Below are 27,768 nucleotides of genomic sequence, written 5' to 3' on the forward strand. Positions count from 1 at the left end.
CTCTCCTTTGGATGGGCACCAGTTTCCCCAGCTGAGGTGGAGATCTGCAGGAACAAACAACGCCTTCACCTCCTGGCCCAACCCCGGGACCAACACCAGCAGCAGATCCATAACTTTGCCATCCTGAAGACCCACCTCCATCAGCTCAGAGTTAACTCATGACACTGGGGAGTCATGACCAGGCAATGACAGGGCACTGATGACTCGTCAAGGGCAGCGCAATGGTAACAAATCCTTGTCCTCCCCTTCCTCTGGTTTCCATTTCCAAGGAGTCAGCTCCCACGTGTCTGCAGTGTGACTTACAGCTAAGCTGAGGTGGGGAGGATGCAGCAAAAAGCAAGGACTTTCTCCTTTGGTAGCCACCTGGGCTTCTAGCACAGCTGCTTCTGCTGACCCGTCATGTGTATCTGCAAAAATAAAACACAATTCGAGATGTGCTCGGCAAGTCAGAGTTGCATAACAGTTTGTTTCCCACAGGCTTGGATGGATGCTCAAAATGTTCATGGTCACATGGTGATTCCAAAAATCCCTGCCTCCTCTTTTCGTTAGGATTTTCACCAGTGAGTTAACCCTACAGAGACTACAGTGACCTGCTGGAGCTTCTAAAGACAGCGACACCTGAAAATACTGGCAGCTATTGCCCCACTTACACAGCAAAGCTTCTGCACAAGCCCTGCAAAGCCACCCTGCCCAGAAAGCCTTTCCAAGACTACTATCCATCCACCATCTTCCTAACTTCTGGAAGATACCATTTCCTCCAGTCACTTGTCAGAAGGCTTGGATTATTTCTGTAGGGTGCTCCCAGCCATTCCATCCTGGGTGATGGGTGAGGGCAGGAAGAGAGCAGTCACTGTTGGCCAGAAGGTCAGAGGCAGAGGGGTCCCAGCTTTTTGGGGGCCTCTCCAGCAGATGTACATGGCAGTGCAAGGAGGGGTCTGACCAAGCTAAAAGTTACAGGGCCATCACCACAGAGAAGGTTGTAGAAGTCAGTGGATTTTTAGATTCTATATTTGATAAAGAAGAGAAAATATTATCATTTAGTGTAAAGACACCATTTAGTGTAAAGAGCAGGGGGGCGACAGACAGGAGCAAAATTCCAAATGTGAAACCAACTGTTCCATAAACAACGGAAATCAAAAGATTGATAATGCTGGACAAAACAGGAGGGGAGAGACCCCTGTAACAGCCCACTTATATTCAGTCCTAGAGCAAACTGTGTAACATTGAAACAGCCATTTAAGAAAGGTTTCCACTCAAAACTTCAGGTCAGGCCATGCTTTATGTCTGTCCATCATTACATGGAGTACCAGGACTCTGTAGTGTGGGCAGCCAGACTTCTGGAGCTCACCTCAGTGCACTTCAGGAGCTCAGGAGCAGGTTAAGCTAGTTGTGGAGACACAGCCCTGCTGTAATGAAACAGGAGCCTGGGGAAACTCTCTGCAGGGCAGAAATGCTTTGTGCAACAAGCTCTCCAGCCTCACAAGAAAGCCAATGTCTTCCCTCTCAGCACATCAAGCAAGCTGAGGTGGGAATCTGCCAAGTGACCTCAGAGAGGGGAGGAGGAGGAGAAGGAAGAGGAAGGGAGGTTCTCAGCTATCAGCTATCTCAGACATCACTTACCACCGGTTTAATAGTGAAAATGTCATCAAAGAACAGCATGGGATCTCCTTGCACCTTTGCCCTCTCGTTCTGGTAGATGTGGGAGAGCAGGGAAAGGCGTTCTCCACGAGTGGTGTCCGCTCTGCTCCACTCCAGAAAATTATCTGCCTGGGCATTTTCCTCCTGCCACAGCCTGTGGCAGAACCTGCAGCCACGGGGAGAGACAAACCCAGCAGATCATTTAACAGGCCACATATTTGCAGGGATAAGTGTAAGTGCAGCAGCAAAGCACTTGGGGAGGAGCAGCAGCAGCTCCTCAGCCAGGGGCTGACCCCGAGCCACTGAGTTCCAGATGGATCAGAGGATCCCTTGTTGTTTGTTGGCACAGTAGGTGGTTTTACTCCACACTTACAAGCTCAGGAGAGGTTTTGAAAGCCAGCAAAACCCTTCAGAGAACCTTGAGGCTCAAAGCCACTGAGGGGGTATCCACCTCAGCTGGCTTTTCCTACCACAGAGCTGCTGGGGGACGTAGACAAAGATCAAGGAGCACCCACTGTGGGGCTTCCCTGGGAAGGGAAGAAGCTGGGTTTCAGCTGCAGGTTACCAGGATCACTCTTTGCTTCTTCCCTTTTGGACCTGCAGGGATAAGCAAACTCCAGCTGCCCTGTTCCCTACCCTGCCTTCCACCAGAGCATCCCAGAGCTCTCCCTTACTTGGTAGCTGCAGCAGAAATCATTCTGGTGTTTAAAGATCACAAGAAAGAAGCCCAAAAGATGAGAAGGGAGCACTGCTACAGAGTAGTTGCTTTCTAGCTGGCAGGTCACTGTGCCCCCTTCACGCTCCAGTCCCCTGCCAAGAAGAACCAGCAGGTGACAACCAGGGGGACAAGTGGAACCTCCATATGGAGCAAATCGAGGCAGCACAGAAGAACCAGGTCAGAGATCATCACCCAGCCAACTTCAAACACAATTAGAAAGGAGATACAGTCGTGGACATTACCAGCTGCACACAGACAGAGCCTCGGGCAGACGCTGTCACCAGCACCAAAAATACTCTCTTTGGCTGGTTCCCTGTGGAGCACAATTGGAAATGTTTCTCCGTGGCTGACCTGCAGTGCTGGGCATGGGAAGGCTTCCAGCCACTGGGATGGGCAACCCTCCACTCAACCTCCATCAACAGACAATAATTCCACCGTGGCATCCCAGAAAGTCCTGCAGGAGGGAGACAGAGCCAATCCTGGATAGGCCTTGAAACCCATCCCAGAGCAGGGTCCTGCACTGCCCCCTCTCATGAAAAAGTCCTCTCTGCTCTGAGATCTCAAAAGCTTCTCTGACAGCAGGACAGCAGCCTTGGAGCTACGACCACCCCTAAGATTGCAAGTAAGGAAGAACAAAACCTCCTGGTCAAAGTCAAGGACACAAACTGACATGAAAGCAAATGTAATGGGAAAAAAAGTTAACTGTGGGGAAACCTGGTTGCTTATGAGGGGAAAGAGGATCACTCAGGATCCAGGCTGAGACAGGCAGGTGGGAAGAAATGGGAAAGGAATGGTCCAGAGAAGTACCCAGAGAAGGTCATGAGATTTTCTTTTAACACACTGAGCTTGCATAGAAGTCAGACACTGTGTAATTAAATAGAGAACAGTGGAAAACTAGTTTTGGCCTGCAAGGCATTTCTGACCTAATTACGTTGAACTTTATTTGCTCAGAAGCCCTTAAAAAGTGCTGCAGTTTGAGGCAGTTTCCTGATCAGCTCTGGGTTCAGACTAACTCCTATATACCCACATCCATCCAAATCTGAAAAGTCACACAAGGACTCCCTGAATCACCCAAGCTTTCCAGTGTCATTTTCAATCCATCCCCCTGGGCTGTAAGTGCTTCTTTACTGCCTGAAATGGGAATTTCAAAGTTGCCCCAAAGGTACCCTTTGAAGAACCAGCCCCACCTCTCACCACCCTGAAGACACAGGTTGCTGAAGCCCAAATGCACTTCCAAGGCCTGTGCTGCCCTACCTTCCCTGCAGAACCCTCCACCTCCAAACTCCCCAGCCTGTAAGGAAGGGTGGAAATACCTCATTGTGCTGGAGACTGGGGCAGTGCAGGGCAATTCAACGCCCTGCAGCACGATGGCCTCAACTCTCTGGGCCAACAAAACCCCCTACCCTGCACAGCACTGGAAAGGAACCTGCCATCTCATCAGAGCTGGAGCAGAGGAAACTGCAGTGACTACAAGAACAGCTGTGCTACCTGAGCTATGTTAAGTCCTACTGCTCAGTGCAGTCCCCTCCCTAAAACATCATCCTCAACTGGAGCTGGAATGGAAAGTGCTGAGTTCCATTACCCTGAAGCCCAGAGACACACACCCTGATGCCAGGGATGGTTTAATTGTCCTAAACCATGCAAAAGCACCAACACCTCCCTGAGGCCATGTGTTGGTTATACCCTTGGGCAGTGTACCTCCCTGAAATGCATCTCTCAAACCCACCTCTGCTTCAGCTGATCCTCCTCTTCCTGAGTAGCAAAAGCCTTCCACTGGAAGCGGGCTGTGACATGACTGTGGTTGAGGATCGTCACGGTGCTGTGGTTTGACAGTGTGATGTAAGTCTTCTCAACTGTCACAGAATTCCTGTCCAGTCTGATGTGGACATTCACAGCTGATCCATGAAGGCTTGTGTGGGTATCTTCACCTGGAACAAAGCAAAGGGGAATCTTTGCTCAGCTCACTCACTTTTGGAAGCACAAGGAACAGAGGAAACCACAGGTGACAGAAGAAAAGGTCACAGCTTTTGGCTGTATGAGCAGTTCCAGGGATCAGAACATTTATCACATCCCAGCTGCTGTGTGTGTACAGCGTGGGGATATCCTGGACACCACCTCAAGCACCTTATTTCTGGTGTGTTTGTGGAGATCTGTCCCCAAGGTGACAGTATTTAGAGTGAGATTAGTCAGATCTGGTGGGGTGACCCACTCAGGTCACAGGGAATTCTGCATCAGAGTCATTCAGGTGACTCTGAGGAGCCCCATTCAGTCATGGCTTGCCCAGCGTCTCCTGCAGGCATTCCAGGAGCTCCTGTCTCTCCTGAACCCTTGTAGCTGACAAGCAACAATGCCTGGGGGCATGTGGGCAGAAAAGAGAGGTCCAGAAGAGTAAGTGAAGTGATGGCCCACGGCAGAAAGGGACACAGGCAAGGAAACACGACAGCATTCAATATGACAAACCACTAGAGAATGAACACCATGAAAATTATCATCAACTCCCACGGCCACATCAGTCTTGAAATCTTTGGGATTGTTCTGATCTCACAAACCAAGCTGAAACACTTGAAATTCAAGAAGGGCGGAAAGAAAGATTAAAAGTATGGAGCAGCTTCTATTCAAAAACTGAATGGGATTCCTCAACCTGGAAACTGAATGGGAGATGGATGGGAGAGGTTTGCAAAAGCATGAATGGCACGGGAAATGGGAATATGGAAAAAATTTGTCACGATTTGTCATCAAACAGGAACCTGAGGGCCTGAAAATGTTATTAGTCAGAAATAACAGAAGTGGTAGCACTTTTGCAGGGAATATCCCGTCCTTTGGAACACACTGCCAGGGCAGGCTGTAGAGGCTCGCAGCTATAAATCCAGGGAGCAACTGGACCAACGCTTGGAAGATAAAACCATCAGAAGCTATTAAAGAAAGATGAGAATAAAGCCTCCAGCAGGGGAAAACGCCGACTCCAGAGCCCGGGAGGGAGGAAGCAGATGCTCTGCCTGTCTCTCACGCTTTGCTAAACATCCCCGGCTGCGGCACTCCCGGAGAGGAGCCGGGGCTGCAGCCACCCCGGCACTGCTGCTGCAGGTGCTGAGGGCTCTGCTGCAGGATGGAGGCTTTGCCAGAGCACCTCATACCACACAGGGAAGCAGCTGGCACGTGCTGAACGTGTACCCCCCCAAACAGCCGGTGCAGAAGGGCAGGCTGGGGTGCCGGCGAGCCGGGGGGAAGCCGCTCAGATCCTTCTGCCGGGCAGAGGAACCCACACAGAGAGTGGAGCTGCTGGGGTTGGCTGAGGGCAGCTGCAGACTTCACGTCTTGGGTGCCAAATGAGATGTGACATTTCGTTTAAGGCTCTTGGTTGTTTAATACATATGTTTAAAAAATAAATCTGCAGTACTGTACCAGCGCTGCAGCACGAGGCATTTCACTTGACAGCGCAATGTCCACGGTGTGCAGTTTGGGATGCTCTGCTGCCATGAAAGCACATTTACTGAATCTAGATGGATCTGCCCTGTCATTATTTACACAACACGGTCTTATTACAGGCTGTCAATTCTCTCATCCTTCCATCCTGTGGATGTATTTCCTACAGATGGCAGGACACAGCTCTCTCTACGACCAGAGCAAAGCAATGCTTGGACTTAAAATTCAAAGCCAGACTTTCAATAAAGCCCTAGAGCAGATGTGTTTGGGTTGTGCCCTCCTAAATAATGCTCTGACACAGCAGAAACCACCACTGTGTTTTATCCCAGCATCCAGCTGCATGACTATGGACACAGGTATCTTATCACGATCACTTTTCACTGCCCAAAAGTAAGAAATCAAGCACTGGGTCATCCTCAGTGGGGCCTGTAAAAAGAATGAGAGAGAATTTACAGAAGAGCTATAACATTTCTCTGAATTCTTCTAATACTACATGATCAGCCTGGTGCTAGAGGGAATACTGCTCAGAGCAGCACAAATTGTTCTTAAATAGAAAGACAAATGTTGTTTAGCCTGAACATATATCTCAATGAATGGATGAGCAAACCCTTGAACTAGATGTCAAAACAAATGTCAGGGTTTATGAAGAATGCTTTCCTAGGGTTCAACAGCTAGTACTTTCCTTCATCAATTACTGCTCTAAATATTGGGAAACTGGTAGCCAGACTGATTAGACTGAATAAAAATAAAACAGCCCCTGCTGCATTTTGTCTTCACTGAGACATATTCTTCCTCTATCCCTGTCAATCCTTCTTTGCTGAATTTGGATTTTAAATCTTTTAGGAGAGCACGACAGTCAAGTTTAGAATTTTTTGGCTATTATGGAAAGCAAGTCCAATCACATTTGCTCAGACTTGCTCTCATCTCTTTTATGAGCACAGCTGAATCATTCCCAGGCTACAACAAACCTCAGAGCATCCTCATCATCACCATTGCTGCAGTTATTGCTGTTAATGGTCAGAAGTCCCCAGCAAAGCACCTGCTGAGCCCAGGCAGCACATTGCAAGAGGAAGGTCTCTACCCTGGAGGCACTGCAAGGAACCACCAGACAACAGATGGGGAAGAAATGGGAGATGGAAAGCCATGGACAGCCAGCAGTGGGCTACAGGACTGGTTGTGGCTCTTCAGACAGCTCTCTGGCATGCTAAAAGTCAATTAGTTTTCAATCATACTCCTTGTTGTGCATCCAAATACATTATCTCCTCTGCACTGTGCTGAGGAAGATCTGTTTGCCTTGCAACAGAATGAAAGACTCTGGCACAGGAATATCTGGGAGCCAGCACGGGGCCTTTTGTGAAGGAGCCTTGCAGAATGTGCTGGAAAGGCCATGGAGACTGTCAGATGATGAAAGGCAGCTCTGCCCCATGGCCAGGGTGCCACGGGCCACTTTTAATCTTCATTGCTGCTACAGTAATGATACACTGGGGTACCTGCCTGGCTGAAACATTGCTTTTGGCCCGTGGGGAAAACACTGCAGGAACTTTCATTCTAATGGTCTGGCAAAGACAGACTCAATACACCACTTAATAAATCAATCACCCTTCAAGCTGCTCTGCTGCCTCTCAGGAGATGCTGATTGATCCACGAGGAAAAGAAGCTAATGAATGGGCGGTTCTGCCCTGAAACACATCCAGAGGTAATGACACTTAGGAACACATTGGTGATCTCCAGGGATGATGGAGTAGACAAGCTGTGGTCAAGGATGACCTGCAAAGAGATGGAAACCACATTCTTCCAGAAATCCTTCATGTGCTAAAAACGGGCTGTGTGGGCTGACAGGAAGCCTGCCTCTGTGAGACCTGGGGATGAACAAAACAGCCCAAAGAAGAGTTTTAACTTCCAAACAACCCTCCTAGTCCACACCCCCCAGCCTGTGGAGTTGACTCTGCAGGTTGCTTTAGCAGGGGGTTTGCCAGGAGGGATGTTATGGAGTTGTGGAGCTATAAAGCTGTGAAAAAAAAGAAAAAAAAAAAAAAAAAACAAAAAAAAACAACTGAGCAAACAAAGCACAAACTTTATTCCCCTTCATCTACCCTCAAAATGACAGACCATCTGTCTTGAAACACAGAGCCCTGGTGAGGGGGCAAAGGCCATAATCTGTTTGCAAGCAGCAGAATGACCTTATCTAAAACAGTATAAAAATCATTATTACAAGCAGTTCTAGACAAAGGGGACAGAGGCAGGAAGCAGTTGTTACCTATTAGCTGTTTTGACAGAAATGAGCACTTTGGAGACCAATTAGACTCACCCATCAATCTAATTAATTGGAACTATAAAAGCCTATAACCAATCAGCTGGATAAAGCATTAGGTACCAATCCTGCCTCTGTGGCAGCGCTGCTACTATTAAGACACAAAAATCAACATATAATTGCACAAACTCCTACTTATACCTTTTCTTTGCCTACAATATCTGCCTCCCTCAACTCACTTTGAAGCGAGAGTAGAAGGACATGAAAGTTCAACAGGAACCAGCCATACTGCTGGGAATTCTCACAAGGAAAGGAGAAGCAGAAGGAGCCTCAGCCACCTGCAACCAGCAGAAAGAAAAATCCCTTTGCAAAGTTTTTAAATGCCTGATAGTCCAAGGCAAAGCTAGAGCTTTGTTAATAACTGCAGCATCAGTCTGGCTTACACCTTAAGGTAACACAGTAAACAAGATCTTTTAAAACTCACACAGTAAAATAAGTTTCTAGCTATCTGCCAGCACCCAACACAGACAGGAAAAATTACATCACTGGGTGCACCACAGTGAAGCCCTGGAGTCAGAAGAAGCTGCTGCTTGGGAAGGAGAAAGTTCCCCCTCCTCTGAGCACCTGTAAGAAGCTCCTACCAATCTGTCTGGGGTTGAAGGAATGGAGAGTTGCATGAAGATGGACAACTCCAGGCTCGAATAGCAGTGGCACACAGCAGTGGCCATCAGGAGCTCAGGGTGTGCTGGCATGAATTTAGCCCAATAGTAACTTATCACTGCTCACAGCAGCAGCAAAGCCCCTGCAAACACTCACACGAGGCTGATTTCAACCTGAAAATGGTTTTGGGATTCCCACTCTGGTATCCTGCACAGCACAGGGATGACTCAGATAAATACCTAACGCAGCAGTGAGTTGCCCAGGCAAGTATTGAGTGTCCTCCATTCTGGTTGAAGTCAATATAAATGGAAAGCACTCAGGAACTTGTTTGAGTGATCTCGGGAATGTAAAAATGCAACACGACAAGAGCTAAACCTCAGTTAAACCCTGCTGCCTATCCACATCCATCTGGGGATTTGCAAAGGAGAAAAAAAAAACAGAGGGAAAAAAAGGAAAGAAAGGAAAATGCTTGATCTAAAGACTAAATCAATAGGATTTTCATTTCATTTTTCAAACAAGTTCCTGCAAGCCAGTGATTGAAGTGCCAGCCTTGCCAGACAGTTGACAACCCTTGGTAGAAAGGGGGTTCTTAAGGAGAGAGAACAGAGCTGTGCAAAGGTGGTTGTTTTCTGCAAAGTCTAGGCAAAGGCACAGATGAGTATCAGAGCAAGGCAGTGGTTCCTCAGATGCTTTACCCTTGTGGGCAGCTGAGATGTTGACAGGTGCTGTCACACCCGTGCTCCTTGTTCAGCCTCAACCAGCAATAATCCACCAGGGCTGGGGTTTGAGGAGTTCCCTGCACGTGCACAGTGACCACTAACACACTGCCAAGCCCTTGCGTGGTCTCAGACACTGCAGGAAGCTGATTTAGCCAAACCCAGCATCAGTTTTACCCAGAGAAAGAGATTCAGCATCACGACACGTTTATGTGCGGCTGAGCAGCCCTGTGCTGCTCTGAGCAGCCACTAACACAGCTGGCAAATCCCTCTGGCCCACTTGCAGTGCCATGTAGCCTCTACTACAGCTTACCAGCATGGCCAAGACACACAGCCTGCTTCCCCTGCTGCCAGTCAAGCACACCCAGTTCTGTAGTTACTCATCATCTTCACCAAGCCCCAATGGCTCTAATACATCCCATCAAACTCGCTGCTTGTTCCACAGGTCACTGAAGAGCTCCACATCAGCTCCCAGCACTTCTTTCTCCTTGCTGCAGCCTCGTGCTGTGGAACATGAGGCTGATCACATTTTGTCCTACACCTGGCAGGCAGCAATGGGGAGGAAATGATGCAGGGGAGCCCCTTTGCCTGTGCTCCCTGCGAGCACTGCCTGCCAACTCTCAGGTTCCCCCCCAAGGGATGTGCACAGCACACACAGAACAGGGACAGACTCAGCCTTGGCCCCTTCTCTGCTCACTTCTAAGCACTGAAACACAGGGAGGCTTTGAAAGAAACGGTTCCAGAAATAGTTTGCAAAGCAAGTTTAACATTATTCTGCTTAGAAAGGGCTCTGCTTTGGAGGATGCAGAGTGCATCGAGCAGTGCCCAGCACTCACCTGTGCCACAGTGCACTACCAGGGGTGTGGAACAATCCCTGGTCTGCAGAGGGGGAAATTCCACTGTCAGTTGTACGGTGCCACCAGTGTCAAGAGTCCCAACAGCTGGAATGACAGAGAAGGGGCTGCAAGACAGAGAGAGATCAAGATTCTTGAGGGAGATTAGGGGACGATATTCCTTTTGCAGTCCACTTCACTTCAGCTCACTTGTGCAAGGAAGGAGCAAACCAACCACAGTCAGCAGAGAGCAGATCACACAGGATGAGAAACTGCTCCTGGCTCACTTCTGAGGAGATCCAGCCCTCAGAAGTTTCTGTGGGACAAAATGACTTCATCTCCCCCATAACTCTGCATCCAGTTCTCTGCAAGGAGGCTCAGGGGTTCGACTGCCAGCAATCCCATCAGAGTATGGTTTGTGAAGAGCACAGAGAGGGTTAAGAGCTTTTTGCATGCACAACTTGACACTTACTGCCTCAGGAATCTTTCTTTTCCTGCCACCTGTAAACCTTACCTTAAGAGATGCAAATGTTAGGACAATACCTGTCCTGTGAGATTACAGCCTAGGAATCAGACAAGGAGAGTAAAAGTCTTGGAGACCAAAGAGTAATTATTGTTTAATTTGCAGTGTGGTTGTTTGGGTTTTTTTTACCTTGAAAACATCCTGTTCTAGCCTAAGAAAGGGCACATTTTATCAGCATTTCAATGAAAGCTGCTCGAAGAAAAGGAGCAATCAAAACTCTAAATGAGTTCAAATTCAGATTACAACAATACAGTGACATGGAAACAAGACCTGAAAGGAGAATCTCATTTACAGCCTGAAGGATTCAACCCCAGCTAAATGAAATGCCATTAATAGGAGCACATCAAGGGAGCTGAACAGTGCATTTCTGTGTATTCACCAGTGATGCAATCTGGGACTCTGGGTTGTCATCCAGGCTGGTAACTGTTTTCTTGGCCCACCAGACAAACTCTGTGCCATGTGTTGGAAATATTTATGAAAATGTGTTGGTGCACTTTGGATGTAGCAGGAGCAATTAGGATTTGTTGCCAGGTAAACAGCTCCTGGCTGGCAGACACAAAACTCAGTGTTCTGATGCTCAGGGATAGCTCAGCTCAAACAGCTTCTGCCCCAGCTCTGCTGGGCTTTGTGCCCTTGTACAGTCCCACTGAGAAAACAAAAGTTCTTGGTCTTAGTTCTTTGCTGGTGGTCAATTTGTCACCTTAAAAACATGTTCTGGGGAGTTTGATGATGGTTAGAGAATGCAACACACACAAAAATAATGAGAACAACTGGAGCTGTGAGCAAGCTGAACTTTGTTCCTGTCAGTGGTGACAGCCGATGGAATTGCTGCAGTTCCTGCTCATTAAGGCGCTATTGCTGCAATTAGGGGCCTGACCCGGGCCCATTACCACCAGTGAGAACAACACTGCTGGCTGATGGAGAAGCCTTGGGCCAGCAATGTTTTTGTGCTGGTCCTGAGAGGTCGGAGAGAGAGGAGGAAAGGCAAGGCCCCTCCAGCCCTAAAGCTGGATTGCTCTCCGTGCCCCTGCATCTGCCCCAGTGGGGATGCCAGGACTGCTGCAGGGCTCTGCTGGGGCTCAGGGGGGGATCACTGCCTGGGGTAGGAAAGGCACAGAATAGTCTTTCCTATTCTTCTGCCAGAAATTTTGCCAGAACAGAGAAACAGGGAATGCCTGGCAACACTTCAGCCCTGCCTTCCATCCCCCATTCCCTTCCTGCTCCTGCACCTTGCCTACATACTCCTGCCCACGGATGGCTGGATGGGAATGACACTTCTGAAGGTGACTTTAGGGGTTGCCTCAGAAAGAAGATATCTTCCAACGATCAAAAGAAGAGGATCCAGCCAAGTTCAGGACTCAGTTCTCAGGACTAAGAAAGTGAGTGCAAATCATCCCCACCCCAGGCTGCGCCCAGCAGCCACCTCTGTTACTGCTGGAGCAGGAGCTCGTTATCCCTCACGTAGACCTGGTTATCCAAGGCCCAAAGGCACAAACTCTCCATGGTTAAACTTAACTGCTGCTCTGAATTTCAGCCAACATCACTGAGCTGTTCCCTGAGCCCACAGATAAGAAGAGCTGCGAAGGAGACATCCCTGACACACTGTAATAGCCAAACGAAAACCAGTGCCAAGAGATGGGGTTGGCAGGCTAAACTTTGGCCTTTTATCCATTAATTGTGAGCTCTTCCTTAAGATAATTTCCATCCTATTAGATCTACCCTTTCAATGAATCACTGCTGCTCCCGACAGGCAGAAAAGATGAGGTTTGGAGGGTTCTTTAATAGCTTGTTTTCTTCTGCTTTTTAACTACATCCTTTTATATGTTTGCTTTCCTGTATGACATCTAAACTTTCACAGGTCCAGATCTCCCAAAGGCACCTTAGCAAGCCCCAGACACTGGTCTTGCTTTGAGCAGTGTGTTTGCTCAACAAACACAGATGATCTCCAGAGGTCCCTCACAACAAAAGTTATTCTGTGATTTTATCTTCTAAATCAGCCCAATTGCTTTTTGCATATACCCCAAATTTCTCATATTTCCTATACACCTGGGCATGTACCTATGGGCAGATGAGTAGATCAACAGGCATCAGAGGAGCTCAACTTATAAGGAAGCTCATGATGACATTCTGATGAACATTTAACACAAAGCAAAGTAAATTAAAAAAAAAAAAGGCAGAAACACAGGAACTTTAGAGTATTTAAAAAGAAATCTGAACGAACATAGGGGTGACTTAATTAGAATAAAATGCTGCTTCAATTGAAAGATTTAAATAATCTGTTTGAAATTAAACTGACTTTCAAAGGTTCATCATGAAAGAGAAGAGATGAGTGATGCAGTCAGCTGACAAGAGAAATCAGATCAGCTTTGACTAACAGGAGCAGCACAGGCTGTTCACAACACAGCTCACGTTGGGCACCTGATGAGGGGACCACTGGAATGCCACGTGCTTGTGGCCTCCCAGAGAGTGGGTCTGTTTGGCTGACAGGGGTAGGTAACCATTTCAGAAGGTGCTTGGGGCTCAGGAGGGTGCAAAGCCAGCTACTGACACGTTCCAGCGCTCTGCAGGAAAACTGTGAGAAAGCTCATCCTGCTTCAAGCACTGGAAGTGTTTGGCACAAAGAAAGATGAGCTGCTTTGCCTCTGAGGGCCAGTTTGGTGATGGGGTTCCCACTTACCAAGGTTGCAAACCAGCAGAGTCTTCTGGGTGCTGTACTTGACTGGACAGACAGAGAAATCCAGCTGGGCAGGGAAGTCCAAGACAACAGCCTGGATTGGCACAATGAACTTCCCCCTGTTGGTCATGCAGAGGAGCTGGTGCAAATAATCCTGCAGCAAAAGAAGCATTCTCAGCACAGGACATTCAGTGCCATCCCCAGGGCAGCAGGAAAACTGCTGTTTTTTTATGCCCCTGACAGTAGCATTCAATAATTAATAGTACTTTGTACCTCAAAGACCTTTCATTCCAGTAGGATGACTTGGACAGGGCTGCTAACTTGCAAAGAAGAAATAACCCTATTGATTCACCTGCTTTCACAGCTCACTGGCAGAATGGGACGAAATTATCTGAAACTTCGATTCTAAAGCACCAAAATAGAATAATTTCAGGTAGTGGGTTGCAGCAATAGCAGAAGCTGCTTTGACCACCACTGCAGGCTGTTAAAGGCATCACTGAGAGCCCAGTTGTGCCACAGCAGTAACTCCAGCCCCAGCAGTGCAGTGATGCTGGTGGAGCTTGGCAGGGGATGCTCAGATACATTTTTAAAAGGACTTTGCCATGTGCACAATCAACAGCCCATCTTTGGTGAAATACTTACCAAGGTGGACACAGCAGCTGCTTCAATGGCAGGTGAATGTGGGGTATGTGTGTATCCCTCCCCCTTCCCATTACATCATAGGGACAAGGCTGGGGACACACACCCTTAAAAAACCATCTGATTTATCTCCCCACACAGAACTGACTCAGCCCTAACCCCAAACTGTTCTTGTCAGATATCTAACAAGTACTTAAATCACTAAGAATTCCACCCCTGCCCTCAGCAGCCTATTTCAGCTCTGCCAGAGACTTAAGAGTTCTTCCTGTAGTAGAATCATAATCTCCCTTTACATCTCACCCTCGCCTCAGAGGACACAGCAGATAACTTTGTTCCCTTTCTGCAGCAAGAGGTTGATGTCTTAATCACCTTTCTCTTCCAAGGTCTCTAGAAGTGACTGGGTGCCGACCTGGACAAGGGTGGGATCAGGATCTGTAAATGGGAAACCCTCAGACATCCCATCCTACCAGAGCAAACTAAACCCTGCTATTCCCAGTCATTGTTCAGGAAAGAGCCAGATAGCCCCCCTCCAGCTCCCTGGCATTTAGCAGTAGGAAGGTGAATCAAATCACCAAAACCATTTTACTGCAGGGCTGAGCAGATCAATCTCCAGGTGTACAGCAGGGCCTTGCTGTGCTGGAATCAGAGGTAAAGCTGCTGCAGCAGGGCCAGGAGCCATTGCCTCCAGCAGCTCCTGTATCGATGAGTTGATAAAAGCTCTGCCTCTTATCACTCACTTGCTGGCCTGATCTTTTTTCCTCGGTGCCTTTAACTCGTTTGATATTTTTATCGTTGTCGAGGCAGCAAGCAAGACAATCTGATTTGAGGATTGCACACAGCAGCAAACTCCCTGAACCACAACTGATTCAGATTCTTCCATGGTTGGGACCTCCTGCTTCCATACCCATCCTCTCCAAGCCTGGAAGCATCCTAAGGCTGCTGGACAAGGCACAGACACACAGCTACTGCTTTAACCCAACAGTAAAGACCCAGTGCCTGCCAATTACCTGCTCAGCTGGGGCCTAAGGTCACCCTAACAGCTGCTGTCACATCCAAGATGATGAAAGAGTAAAGAAAGATCTTTTTTTTTTTTTTTTTTTTTCCCTAGGCAACTCAAATATTCACACTGGAAATTGCAGAAGGGCTTTTGCTTCCTCCTGTTTGAAAGGTAAAATTCCAGGAAGGGAACTGCGGCAAACGACCCACGGAATCGAAGATCACATTTCAGGAGAGCGTTTCATCTTCAGCAAGTCTTTCTGAATTAGCAATTTTGCACTCAATCTTGCAGCCTAAGCCCTCTAAAATAAAAGCTACGGGCAGCCCATGGGAATTTAAAGCACCTATTATCTGGGCACTTCACGTCCCAGCCTGCTCAGATCCTCAGAAATGCATTAGCAAATGAAGAATGCTATTTACCTCTTTTTTTTTCGTTGTTGTTGTTATTTTGGCCACACTACTGTAACAAAGGCATTGTAAATCCAATTGAAAGCTGGGTGTCTTATTAAGCCTTGGCATGCTATATTCACTTATCTCTCCCTTCCAGATGCCAGGTAGACAGAGGAGGATGCAAGGAGTTCAGATCAGCAGGGGGATAAAAAGAAAAGAAACTTCAGCAACCGGAGGTATTTCAGGGAAGTAAAAGGAAATTTTCAAGTCATTGCCACTGCTAAGGAGTGAGGGAATCAAGAGGAATGTAAATAAGAGCCCAAGGAATAAATCCCTCCAAAAGCCAGCCAAGGCAGCTGTTCCCAGCTCCACTGTCAGTGGGTGCACTGGCACTGCCTGCACAGCTCGGGGAAAGGGACTTGCACCAAAAGTGAATGCAGTGTCAGGACAAACAGGGGGAGACCCAAGGAGAAGGGGTGTGCTAGGCAGAAGCTGGCTGTCCATGCTGCTGTGAAGCCTTGGCCCGTTCAGCTTTAGAAAGCTGAACTGCCCTCTCTTGGGAGAAGAGGGTTGCAAATTCTCCTCTGCAGCACTGCCCTGTGTTATGAGGGCAATAACTCTGCTACAAAACCCAGGGGTACAGCTGAAACCAGTTTAAAATCTTGCCTTACTTGGCAACTGAAAGTCGTAAGCAGACTGTTTCAAACCAGGTTTCTAAATGAGCAAGAAGGTGCATCACTTCTCTGCTTTAAAGACGATTTAGATGCAGCTCGAGGCTATAAATTTTCATGAAAATACGACTTTTGTCTTCAGACAATTTCTCAATTTCAAGGAAAATACAGATGACTGTAGGATGGTTCCTCTGTTCTTATTCTTCTTTGATAAGCAGTAAGTTACCAGCTCTGGCCTTCCAAATATCACCTCTGGCATTCAAATTAGTATCCACTGAAACTAAACCAACTGCTTGTCTCAAGTGTTATTTCACAGAATCACAGAGTTGTTTCAGTTGGATAAGACCTTCAAGATCATCCAGTCCAACCATTAACCCAGCACTGCTTTCAGGCCCTTTGCAGACTCAGGCCAGAATTAATTGCTGTCACAGTGACATCAACCTTAATGCCTGCCCAGTACACCAGACTCGGATGTCAGTTATCCTGCATAACCAATCCTAAATCCTTCACTGAATTCCCTGCAGCAGAAAACTTGTAATGGAAAGATCCCTGTAGCATGAGGTAACATGGTAAGTCAAGCAGGGAAAGCTCCCTGCTGAAACCATGATATCATAGAGGCTGGAAAATAATGGCCATTAAAAGAGAGGAGAGACTGGTGCCTGAGGAGAGCTCCTCAGGAGAAGGGGTCCCCCTGCTCCTGCCCCCTCAGCTACCAACCCACAGGAGTCTTTGAAATCAGTCACTGTGCTTCAGGTTCATTCTGTGCAGGGCAATTTGCCTTCATCCTCCGTCCCTTTCGTCCCCTCAAGAGTCATCTTAAAAGCCCGTTTGAAGTAACTTCCGTGTGCTACAAAACATCTGACAGGGCTGGAACCGAATTTTAAAGGAGTTAATTTCAGTAATGCAGTAACTCATTGTCCTGTCATCTTTCCTATTAATCAGCGAGCAGTAATTCAGCCATCAGGAATAAATTTTGCAAACCTTACAGACTGAACTTGTATTGCCTGAAAATGTTGTCTTGCTACAGTGGAAAGAACAAGAGGACAGAACAGAATAAGCTGTGCGCTGATTTTATATGCTTCCTGCTTCCTTCTTCCTTTCAGATAATCTATTAATAAGCCTGAAGGACACTCAAATGTAAATATTCTTGTCTTTTGGGTATTTGCCAGTCAGTTCCATAATGGTTTCCAATTAGGCAGAGGCTGTCAGACCACAATGCAAGGACACCCGGGAACACGGGGATGGCACGAGGAGACCCACGCCGGGCAACCGGAGCCACAAAAGGGGAACGTGTAAATCAGAGGCAGCAAGAGGAACTAATTGGAAATGTTGCCCAGCAGAAACATTAGCATTTCATATTTATAATGCAAGTGCCAATAAACAAAGAGACACGTCAGCTATTCATTTACTTTCTGGCAGCCCGACCGTGCGGCACATTCCCAGACCACTGCAGGACGATGGGGAACTGCTCGTTTGTCAAGAAAGGGCAACGTGGCACGTGGCATTTCAGCCACTGACAACTCACATGGCCCTTTTATTTAGGGCTCAGACACAACTTTACTGCCTCGAATCAGGAGCATCTTCACTGAAGTCAGGCTTACCCCGGGGAAAAAACAGGTTTAAAGCAAGAGAATTATGTAAACCAACTGCAACGCCCACAACCCTGACACAGGGGTCTGTGCCCCGTGGATCACGGAGCAGCTGAGATGTAGAGGTTCAAAGTAGCATCCTAGGCCTTCCATAACTAAAACACAGATATTCTGCATGCCAGTGTCTGCAAGCCCAACGCAGGTGGCTTTTCAGAACCATTCTCAGTGCCTGCCTCCTTGCTAAGGGGTTTTCAAGGTGCTCTGCACCTCCTGCCCGTGCTATCGATGCATTTCTAGCTGAGCCACAGCACTCGGGTACTTCGCTGACTCGCAGCTCCATCAAGCACGAGACAAAATGTTCAACTCGTACAGAATTCTGATTCTGCAGTAAAAGCCCCCCCCGTGCTCCTTGCTGAGCAGCACAACCCTCCCCTGATGCCCTGAACGACCCCCAGAGCCCCGCTCAGCACACACTGCCGGGGTGTTGCTGAAGCTGAGCAGAGGAGCTCTCGCTGGCAGAGCTCCCTGGGCCACACCCTCACCAGTTCAAGGGCGAGGCAAGGGACAGAGCTCGGGACATCAGTGCTCTCCCGGGTTATCTCACCCTCCTTCTGTTTGTGGCCACATTCACATGTTGCTCTGCTGCCTCTCTAAATTTCAAGAGCAGCGCTTTGCCCTTCGTGGGCATCAATTCACCTCTTCCACCCCAAAAATGAACACTAATTTGTACTAATAAATCCCGTTTTAAAGACACCTGTGTGCTTTTCAAAGCCTATCTCAGTGACATTAAGCTCTTGTGCCACTTGGGTAGTACAGAGAACTGCCCTAGGCCAGCATAATTTTTAGTCTAAATTTTAATGATGTTAAATAATTCCTCAGTCCCTCCTAAGGACAGGGAGCTGGGAACACAGGGCATTTCCTCTTTGGGTTTCTATATCCATGCTGTTTGAGGATAGGACAAAGCATTAAACCAACTCTAAGCAGCAAAGGAAAGATGAGAAAACAGCTGTGCCCAATGAGATTCTGCACCTCTGGCCTGGTGCAGAAACATCAGCTGGCTCAGAGCTCCCTCCTCACTTTGCCTCCCCAAACAGGTCAGGCAAAGAACTGTGCCAAGAGGTAGCAGGATGCTGGTGGGCAGAGTCAGCCTGCCTCTCTCTTTGTTTCCCAGCAAGGTTTCCTCCCTTCCACGCCATATCCTAAATCCTTGGGTATTAACAAGCCTCCAGACAAGAGCATCAACCCTTCACATCCCAGCACTGAGATCAGACCTGCCAGGGCCTCAGCACTGATGTTCCAACCTCCCAGCAAAAGCACAGCACGTCTGGCACGGAACAGGTGCCAGCTGGCAGAGCAACCACAGGGACACACAGGAGGACCCAACCCACAGGCTCTGGGGCAACACCTGCCTGCAGGTTGTACCTGCCCTACACGAGCTCTTTGGGGCAGATGTCCAAGTCACCTGCAGCTCAACAACCTCCTGCTGGCTGAGAGCATCTAGAGCTGTGTGCTCGTGCCAGGCTGGCTCCCTGCCACCAGCACAGCACGTCCCCTCCCCTGGCCTCACAGCTGGATCACAGGCAGGCAAGTGTCCTCAGGGACAGCAGAGCTTGCAGAACAGAGGGTGTGGAAAAGCATCATCTTTGGTTCAGCCCAGGGTGAGGCAGGAAGTGGGAAAGAGAAAAATCTCTCTGAATTTATCTGTTCCTCTAGTATTTTCTATAATTATTAAACCCCTTCCACTGAGCCTAGAGATGGTTAAGCATCTTATCAACACCCCTCCCTGTCACTTCCCTACTGTTCCATGTGCATCTTCCCTTGGGAATGCTCAAGGAAGTGCCTGGAAGGAAAGCACAGCCCATCAAGGCTGGCTGCAGTGACTGGCAGCACCCCATGCCAAGGTGTGACCTACTGCAGGCTGCCTGCCCACAGCCTGGAGCCAACCTCGCAGCACCACGGGGTGGGCTGTAACCAGAGGGCAAGAAAAACAGTGGCTTTAGAGATAATGTTCCTCCAGACTCACCTTGTTCTGCTCAGGGCTGAAGGGGATGTGCAGAGTAGAAGACTTTACAAGACTTTACAGTGGTACCTCACAGCACACACCACCGGGGCCAACCAACTTGAAATAAGGTGGGCTCTGCATAGTGACCTTCACCAGCTGAGGAACCTGCAGGAAAGATGTGGAATGATGATTTTGCCACTTGTGGCAAGGGCAGGAGAAGAGACCTGACCATGCCCTGGTGACATCCTTCCTTAACCAAATTCCCAAGCACTTTTAGCACATGGTACACAAGGGTGGATTTGAATCCCACCTGCCTGGGAGAAGCATCTTGGCCAGAGGCAGGAGGGCAGTGCCTTCTGGGAGGGAAGTGCCAAGCAGGTCAGGCACCAGCAGTATGGAGACAGAACACCTGCACAAAGTCATCTGCATATTCCACAAGCCCAAAGTCCTGCTTGGTTCTGCCTGCACACAGCCCTGCAGCCCTGTTCCAGAGGGGAATGTGCTATCTGAAGGCAAAATAGCCTGGGGAAAGAAAGAAATTCCCTTCTAACAGACTGGGTTTGAGTGGGGCAGTCTGCTGTGGGCAGACCAGCAAGAGGAGGAGCCCAGACACCATGGCCTTACTGGGAGTAAAAGCAAACCTGATGAGCAAGAGGAGGAACACAGCGAGACGAAGTGACAACCCCGGAAACAAGGAGATGGAGAATTTAAATGGGCTGTAAAGAAGCAAGGAAGAAGCACAAGACACCACCAGGAAAGGCTGATGCAGAAGATGAGAGCAATCAACTTGCCAAAGTGATGGAGAGCCAGACGACACCCCGGGCTGTGCCTATCAATTATGGGCTTCAAAGGCGTTTTCTGCCTGGAGAAACATGGCCAGCACTGACTCACAGTGTGGTTTCATTATTAAAAGCCAATCTTGGCTCTCCAGGGGCTCTTGCTGCCTGGTGATTGTGGCCAGGCAGCTGCCAGTGCAGGGCAGCTGGGCATTCCTCCCCTCACCCTGCAGGCACCCTGCTGCCAGTTCCTGCCCTCTGGGGTACACAGAGACAGCAAGCAGGCATTTTCTGGCACACAGATATCAACCTCATATCTCACATAGTCTAAAACAGGCGGTTCTGACTGACAGGCAGCTTCACCGATAAACAACAACCTCACATGAGACTCTGGAAAAAAAAAAAAAGGAGGTTCATTGTGCACCACCCACCCGAGCCCGATAACCCATGGCCAAGGCTCTCCAAACAGCCTCTGCTTCCAGCGAGTTCCAGGGGCCAATTTCACACTGCAGAGAAACATTTCGGTCACCAGGACCCTTGGGAGATGAACACACCCAGCGAAGAACTTCAGCAAAAGCCACCCGGGGCATCTCTGAGGGTGGCAAGAAGCAGCCAGAAGACAGAAAAGCAATTTGGCAACACACAGGTGAAGAACTTTCGAATTTGCACAGCCAGAGAGCTTCCACTTGGAATACACTTGGCTGTTAGCTGGATTCTTATGGAGCAGACAGCCTCAGGCTACCACACAAAGTCAGTATGATTCAGAAGAATCTGGGAATCTGGTGAAGAACCTTGGAGACAGCTTTTCTCCAGGACATTACCAAAAGCCAACAGAATTAGAATACAATAACTTCTCTTGGGATTATCATCTCTGCCTTTCTGCACTTAAATATGCCAAGTGTTTTCCTCAGAGCTGATCTTATTTTTACAGCAGTGCTGTCCAATGGTTGAGGTCTTGCTAACTTCAAAGTTAATTCTTTTGGGGAAAAAAAAATTGTCAGCCCTTTACAGGGCATACAAATCCCAAGATGCAGCTGTACAAGTTCTTTATTTTTTACTGGGAAGGGCAGAAATGTTAATGCAAATGTCCTTTTCCACTTGAGGAAGCACGAGCAGAGCAAATTCACTGCTTGTCTGTGGGCTGGTACTTGGCAAAGACAAACATTTTGAAGAGCTTTCATAGATACTGGAGCAGCTGAAGCCAAAAGAATCAGTGGAAATGAAAAAGAGCAGTAGGAAAAGAGAAAGTGAGGCACATTTGAATCAGCAAAGAGAGAAACCTACAGCAAAAGTGCCCAGAATCAATGTGGACCCAACCAATGGCATCCCTTGGGCATGGGCACCCATGCTGCACCTTTCCAATATTCCCAGGATAAATGCCAGGCCAGGAATGGTGTACTGCTCTCCAGGAATAACTGAGGGACCACACCTGCATCCTTCCCTGCCAAAGGGTCTCCCATTTGCAGCCATGTCCCTGTCAAAATCTGTTATTTCAGGACATATTTTGACTTCTCTTACTGTTCCTCCACCTCCAATATGCCCCAACAGCTTGTTTTGTCCACTTGTCTTTTCCCCTCCACCAGGTAGATTTGGAGAGGGTGTTAATTCCCCTGCTCCTGTGCACAACTCCATCTTCCCATCCTGCCTTTTTCCCATGCATACATCTTACTTCTCGTTACAGAACAACATCTTTAATTACACTGTTGTTTTCCTGGCCTTTTCCCACTTCTAATATGTTTAATGTTATGTACCAAGAGAAACTTTTATGTGCAAGAAAGTGTTTTGGGAGAAAATGTTGAACTCTGCTCCTTTCCTCCGTCCTGTCGCTTCCCCCCAGCTTGCTCCTGGCACAAGAACCTTTTGAGAAAACGTTCCCCTGACTGAAATTCAAAAGGTCTCAGTTTTCCTTTTTACAGTGGAACACAATTGCTGACATTTTTCAACTTTTCCCCTTCTCAACTTTCTTGGGAAGCTGCAAAACAATCACAATTTTTTTTCAAGTGAGGGTCGAGACCTTCAAGAGCACATTGCTCTGGATGTGCTGTGGTTCTCCAAAGGGAAAGCAGAGCACTACGCTGCCTTTGGAAAACCTGAGCAGAGCTGAATTAAGCTTAGCAGGTGCCTGAAGTGGCACCTAAAGGCCTCCCACTGCTTCTGCTAAATCAGTCTGATTCCAGGGCTGTTTCAAAACACATTTCCTACAGTGCCAGTGCCACTAATTATAACTAATTCCAGCATAAAGTGGAAAAGTCTCAACCCCTGAGCTTTGAGTGTGAGCTGCACAGAGGCAGCTAAACAGGCTGAGAGAGGCAGAGACTCCTGCCAGGAACCAAGACTGACCAAGGATCCACAGGACAGGGTGCACCCTGGAGTTAAAGCATGAGAGCAGGTAAGAACTGTACAGCCCTCAATGTTCCCATCAATTCAGGGCTTTCAAAGGAAAGAAAGGGGCTAGAAAAGCTCCTTTGGGATAGATACCACCAACACAGCCAAAATCAAGAGAGGATACCCAGCATGGGAAGATGTCCATCATCTTGCCAAACAGAGGTGCTGAGACATTTCATTCTGGATGTGCTGCAGCAGATAACTTGCTCTGCTTACCCCCCAAGAATTGCACCTCTCTCCTCTTCCAGCACACTGTTAAACCTCCACATCCCAGCACTCACCATGTCCCTGTTCCTCAGAACCAGTGGCATTTCACAGACCTTGTGTGGGACGTAGTTCTGAAATACCACCTCTGATGGGAAAACATGAAACAAGGTCTGGTCTGGGTCAACTGCTGAGACCTGGAGAGGCAAGAGAGAGCAGGGAGAGGTTCAGCTGCTGGGAGGAAGGTTCACGAATGAGGATCCTGCACTGACCCCCAGTGAAATACAGACTGTCAGTGAGTACTGCCCAGCTCCCACTGGGGAAACAGCAGCTCACCCGCCCCTGCTCTGAGCTGATCAAAAGCTGCTGCACCACACTGACCAGGCTCAAGCTGAGCAGCTCTTTTGGCAAGCATTTCTCCAGGTTTCCTTCTCCAGAACACCAGGCAGTGCTCACCTCGAGCAGAGCCCTCTGCTAATGGGGTCACAGAGCCCTGAGCACGAATGGAGCAAGTGAAACCCCAGAATTTACATCAGTCTCCATGGGAAACAATTTTGGGATGACCTTTACTCTGAGACAGAGACACTGAGTCCCACACAACTCCAAATATCTCTTTTTATCTAGAGCTTAGACACCAGTAAGAAGAGAACAGCACCAGAGGAGGTGAGGGCAAAAAGAAAGTAACCCAGCAGTGAGGAAAGAGACAAATGAGGTGAATGCTGGATGGTGATAAGGTTCAGCTCTTTTCTCAGCAGTGCTGGGCAACTTGAGTAAGACTGGAGTTGGTATCTCGTTTTTCCATGAGCTTTAAATGGCTGCTTTCTTGTAATCTGTTACTGATGATTTATTTAATACCATTGCAGAGACACATATGGAATGATACAACAGCAAATGCTCACAGAGCAGAGACATTGCTTTGAGAAAACTCCTCCCTGCTTTGTCTGCCCTCTCCAGCTGCACTGTTGCCACTCAAAGCACACAGGCAAGTCTCCTGCATCTCCAAGGAAGACACAGCCATGCTGAGCTGAGTGGCTGCAGCACACTCTCAGTTATTTGTGCACTTGTCTGAGGTTTTCCCAACCTCCTGTGCTCTCCAGGGCAACCCTTAACCACCTCTTGCTGACAGTTTCAACAGCCTACCTCAGTCACCTACCCATTGGGACCGGGCTTTATACTCAGCAGTCCTCTAAGGAGAGCAGCTTTAAACACACCTCCCAAGTAAACACTGAACCAGACAAAGCACATCCACTCCCTTCTACCCAGGGAGAGTCCCCTGTGTATCTGGCAGCCTGCAAAACCCAGCACCCTGTCAGGGTTCCAACCCAAAGCATTAATGCAATTGGTTTTGTTAAATCAGGAGTAATTACCAGCAGGCTCTCAGCCTTCAAAGGCCAGCACTGCCATCCTGTGAGCCCAAGCATTTGATGGTGACCATACCAAAGCAAGAGGTGGCTATTTCAGCAGGAGAATGGCAAATGGCAAGCTCGTGCCCTTGTGTCCTGCCCCAGCATCGTGCTTTAGCTTTAGCCACGCTCCAGCAAACCCCACCAGCTCCAGTAGAGGTTTTTCGTGTTGGCTTAGGGCAGATCAGGACTCCAACATCTCACATGTTTTGCCTTTCCTCCAGCAGAAGGAACTCCTCCACCACCAGCAGTTTGAAACGACAAGAGGACCCTGGACACTGAGGTACTTTGATAAGCTGAAGGCAAGCCTGTCACAAGCACTCACCCTCTTCAAATGTCACATCAAACAGCAAGGAAAAGGGCAGGAAAAGGCTACCTTGTGATGGAAGGTCTCACTCCTGTCTAGAAGCTGGACAATCCAGGGCAGATTCATCTCCCAGGTGCTGGCCAGCCTCTGCTTGGTGGTGAGAGACATCTGCTTCTGGAAGGCAGAGGGAGTCAGCTGAAAGGCAAAAAAAAAACCAACAAGAGCCTCAGAAATGCCCTTGTTCAGAAAGGCTTTTCTTGTTCAAGTGCCACTGATGAATAATTTGTGATCACAGCCACTAGGACAGTCCTGGAAGTCCTGGAAGTTACTTCCTGAAATATTTAACATCAGTAAATTAATGATATAGAGCAGAATGCACATGCTCTAACCACGTGGCTCTGTCCCATTAGCTGCTCCGTGATTTGATGTGACATATTCGGGGATTTCTGCTCTTCAGGCATTTGTTTCCTCTTTAGTTGCAGTGGATTGAGCCAGTGACCTTTGCAGAGAGTGGGGAGGGGTTATCAGAACTCCCCCAACCCCATCCTTGCACAACGCTCACGACCCACAGCGTGTGGAGATGTCACTGCTGGGTGAGTCTGAGGAAAGCAGGAAAGCAGCGTTGTGCCAAGGCTGAGGTGCAGAGGAATGGGTCCAAGTTTTAGTTCTCTCATTAATTAGCACTTGTTTTATCTCTGTCTGGCCTTACAGGCCCCTCCACAGACGAACACAGAGAGGTCTCCTTGGCAGAGCCTCAGCACTGGGTCATCTCCAGTCAAGTGAGTTCCAGTCAGCACAAGGGACAAAGACACATCAGAGCCTGCTGGCATTTCTCACCTTCCCCTCAAGTCTCCTCCATGACTTTTGGAACCCCATTTACTAGAATTATCAACTAAATCCCTATTAATACCCAAACTGTCCTTTATTACTCTTCAGAGTCTTCTCAGGAGTCTAATTCTCACCGAAAGAATCTTCTTTTGGTGAAGGCAAACATCACTTGGCTGCTTCATTTTGCAAGAGCAGCAGACATGATGTGGCTTTGTGTCTGTCCCTACTGAGGGCTCAGAGTAGTATGAGCAACCTCAAACCCAAGGGATGCTGCTGCCCTGAGCACTGACAAAATCAGAGCACTTTCCTGCTTTGCAAACCAAGTGTCCACCCTTTGTGCAGGGAGCTGATGTTTCTGGCTAATGGAGCAGAGAGTTCAAGGCTCTGATTAAGAACTGTAGCTTCTCAAGGCTAATTTGGTTAAGTTACAAAAATTATCCAACAAATATGACTCCTTCCAGGCATGAAATTACCACACTGCCCAAGAGCATTTCTCCGTGGAGAATGAGGGCCCCTAATTTTCACTGAGTAACATTCAAATCCGAGGCTTCCTATAGGCATTAGAAGTTGTAACAGCAGAAATAAAAGCATTAAACTATTAAAGGAACATGAGCAATTAGGTCAAATAGAGATTCAACATATGGGAGAGCAGGGCCACTTCAGACTTTATCCTAGTGGCAATTCTTCTTCAGCATCCTTATCCTACAAGGAGCTGTGGGTAAACAGGGCCATTCCTCTTCTAATCACCAGCCTGAAAACCACCTCTCTCTGACTGTCAAAGTGGGTGTGCAAGAGAGGGCAAGAGGAGAAGACAACCCCAGAAAATGGGTCACAAGCACCAAAAAAACCTCAATCACTGACAACATTTACTAAGCACTACTTTGGACTAGAAATAATGCCCCTCCCCTTTCTAGTGAACTGGACCAAGGAACAGATGGATTTGCCCCCTTCTTATTTTCTTGGACTTGGGAGACCAGCTCTAAACTAAAATTATTTGCATCCTGACCTCAAGTGAAATCTCAGATCATGTTCCCTCCTGCTTCCTTCTTTTCCACATCATCTTTTTTTGTCTTTTGGACTCGCTTTATACAGCAAGACATTGTCTACTCAAAGATGACCATTTCTTTCCCCACAAGTTTTACCCATGTCCTGCAAGCAACCCAATAACTTCATGCCGTTATTCTCGAAACAGTTACAGCACTGCACACATAATCCACAAGGCTGCTGTTTCCTTTTGTTCTTACATGAAACATGAGAGCACAGCACTGTCCTATGGACACCAGGACAGGCTGCAGCAAGAGCTAGGGTTTGAAGCTGGAAATAACAGTATTTCAAGAGAGAAATCTAAAGGGGAATAATACATTAATCTGGATTTCAATGATTTATTACTGAGTCTTAAAAATAACTGGATTATTTGTTCCAATTTTCTAACTGCAATTTCATTTCACTCGAAATGAAGCCTGTCCATCATGCCCACAATGCTTATTTCCAGAGGGCTTCCACTCCCCAAATCCCCATCCCAGTCCAGCAGCTTCCCCTACCCTGCCCTGGAGTGATGCTCTTCCAAAGCCCCACAGTTCCACTTCCTTAAAGACTACAGGGATCAGGCTCCCAGCCCTGGAGGAAAGAAGCAGAACTAAGAAATCAGCCCCGTGTCCCTGCAGGGACAGGATGAAACACCAACCATCACACAGTCCAGCTCCAGCCACCCCCCTGTCCTGTGGGGGGAGATCTGCAATCTGCAATCTCTTCCCCACCTCAGACAGCTCTGTGATATTCAGCATTAACTAGATTCCTGGTCTAAGGGCAAGCCTGGGGAGGTAAATGGGTTCTGGAATTGTTGTGCAGCTCGCAGTGATAGTGGGAAGTTCTACCTTACCTGTCGAGTGAAGGGAGAACTGAGGAGGCTGAATCTGGGATGTCCTCGGTGATCTTCAGCTTGGCACCCTGGTCTGATAGGTCTGGGTTTCCTGAGACATGTCAGGAATTGTAGCCCAGCACCCTGACCATTTCTTTATTGGTTTTCTAGGTGGCACAGCTGTCCTGGCACAGATGGTTCCTGTGACTGCAGCAGTATTAGAAAATGTGCCTTAGAGTGGCATTTGGTAATGCTCCACAAGCTTCAGGTAAATTAAATTTAGA

General features: G+C 48.1%; 2 protein-coding genes across 2 annotated transcripts; both read right to left on the reverse strand.

Moving 5' to 3' along the window:
* Nucleotides 1-371: 371 nt before the first annotated feature.
* LOC116793573 (hydrocephalus-inducing protein homolog) lies at nucleotides 372-5,833 on the reverse strand. The gene is made up of 5 exons (XM_032701518.1): nucleotides 5,759-5,833; nucleotides 5,538-5,598; nucleotides 4,083-4,284; nucleotides 1,621-1,804; nucleotides 372-407 (listed from the first exon to the last, which is right to left on the reverse strand). The coding sequence occupies exons 1-5, from the start codon at nucleotides 5,831-5,833 to the stop codon at nucleotides 372-374; spliced, it is 558 nt and encodes a 185-aa protein (XP_032557409.1).
* Nucleotides 5,834-6,149: 316 nt separating this feature from the next.
* Nucleotides 6,150-25,808, reverse strand: LOC116793574 (hydrocephalus-inducing protein homolog). The gene is given in 6 exon segments (XM_032701520.1): nucleotides 6,150-6,205; nucleotides 13,440-13,590; nucleotides 19,745-19,888; nucleotides 23,166-23,285; nucleotides 24,868-24,993; nucleotides 25,761-25,808. Coding segments are annotated over 6 exon segments (645 nt in total).
* Between the last annotated feature and the right edge of the window lie 1,960 nt (nucleotides 25,809-27,768).

The sequence above is a fragment of the Chiroxiphia lanceolata genome, chromosome 13, assembly GCF_009829145.1.
Source record: "Chiroxiphia lanceolata isolate bChiLan1 chromosome 13, bChiLan1.pri, whole genome shotgun sequence".
NCBI classification, from domain to species: Eukaryota; Metazoa; Chordata; class Aves; order Passeriformes; family Pipridae; genus Chiroxiphia; species Chiroxiphia lanceolata.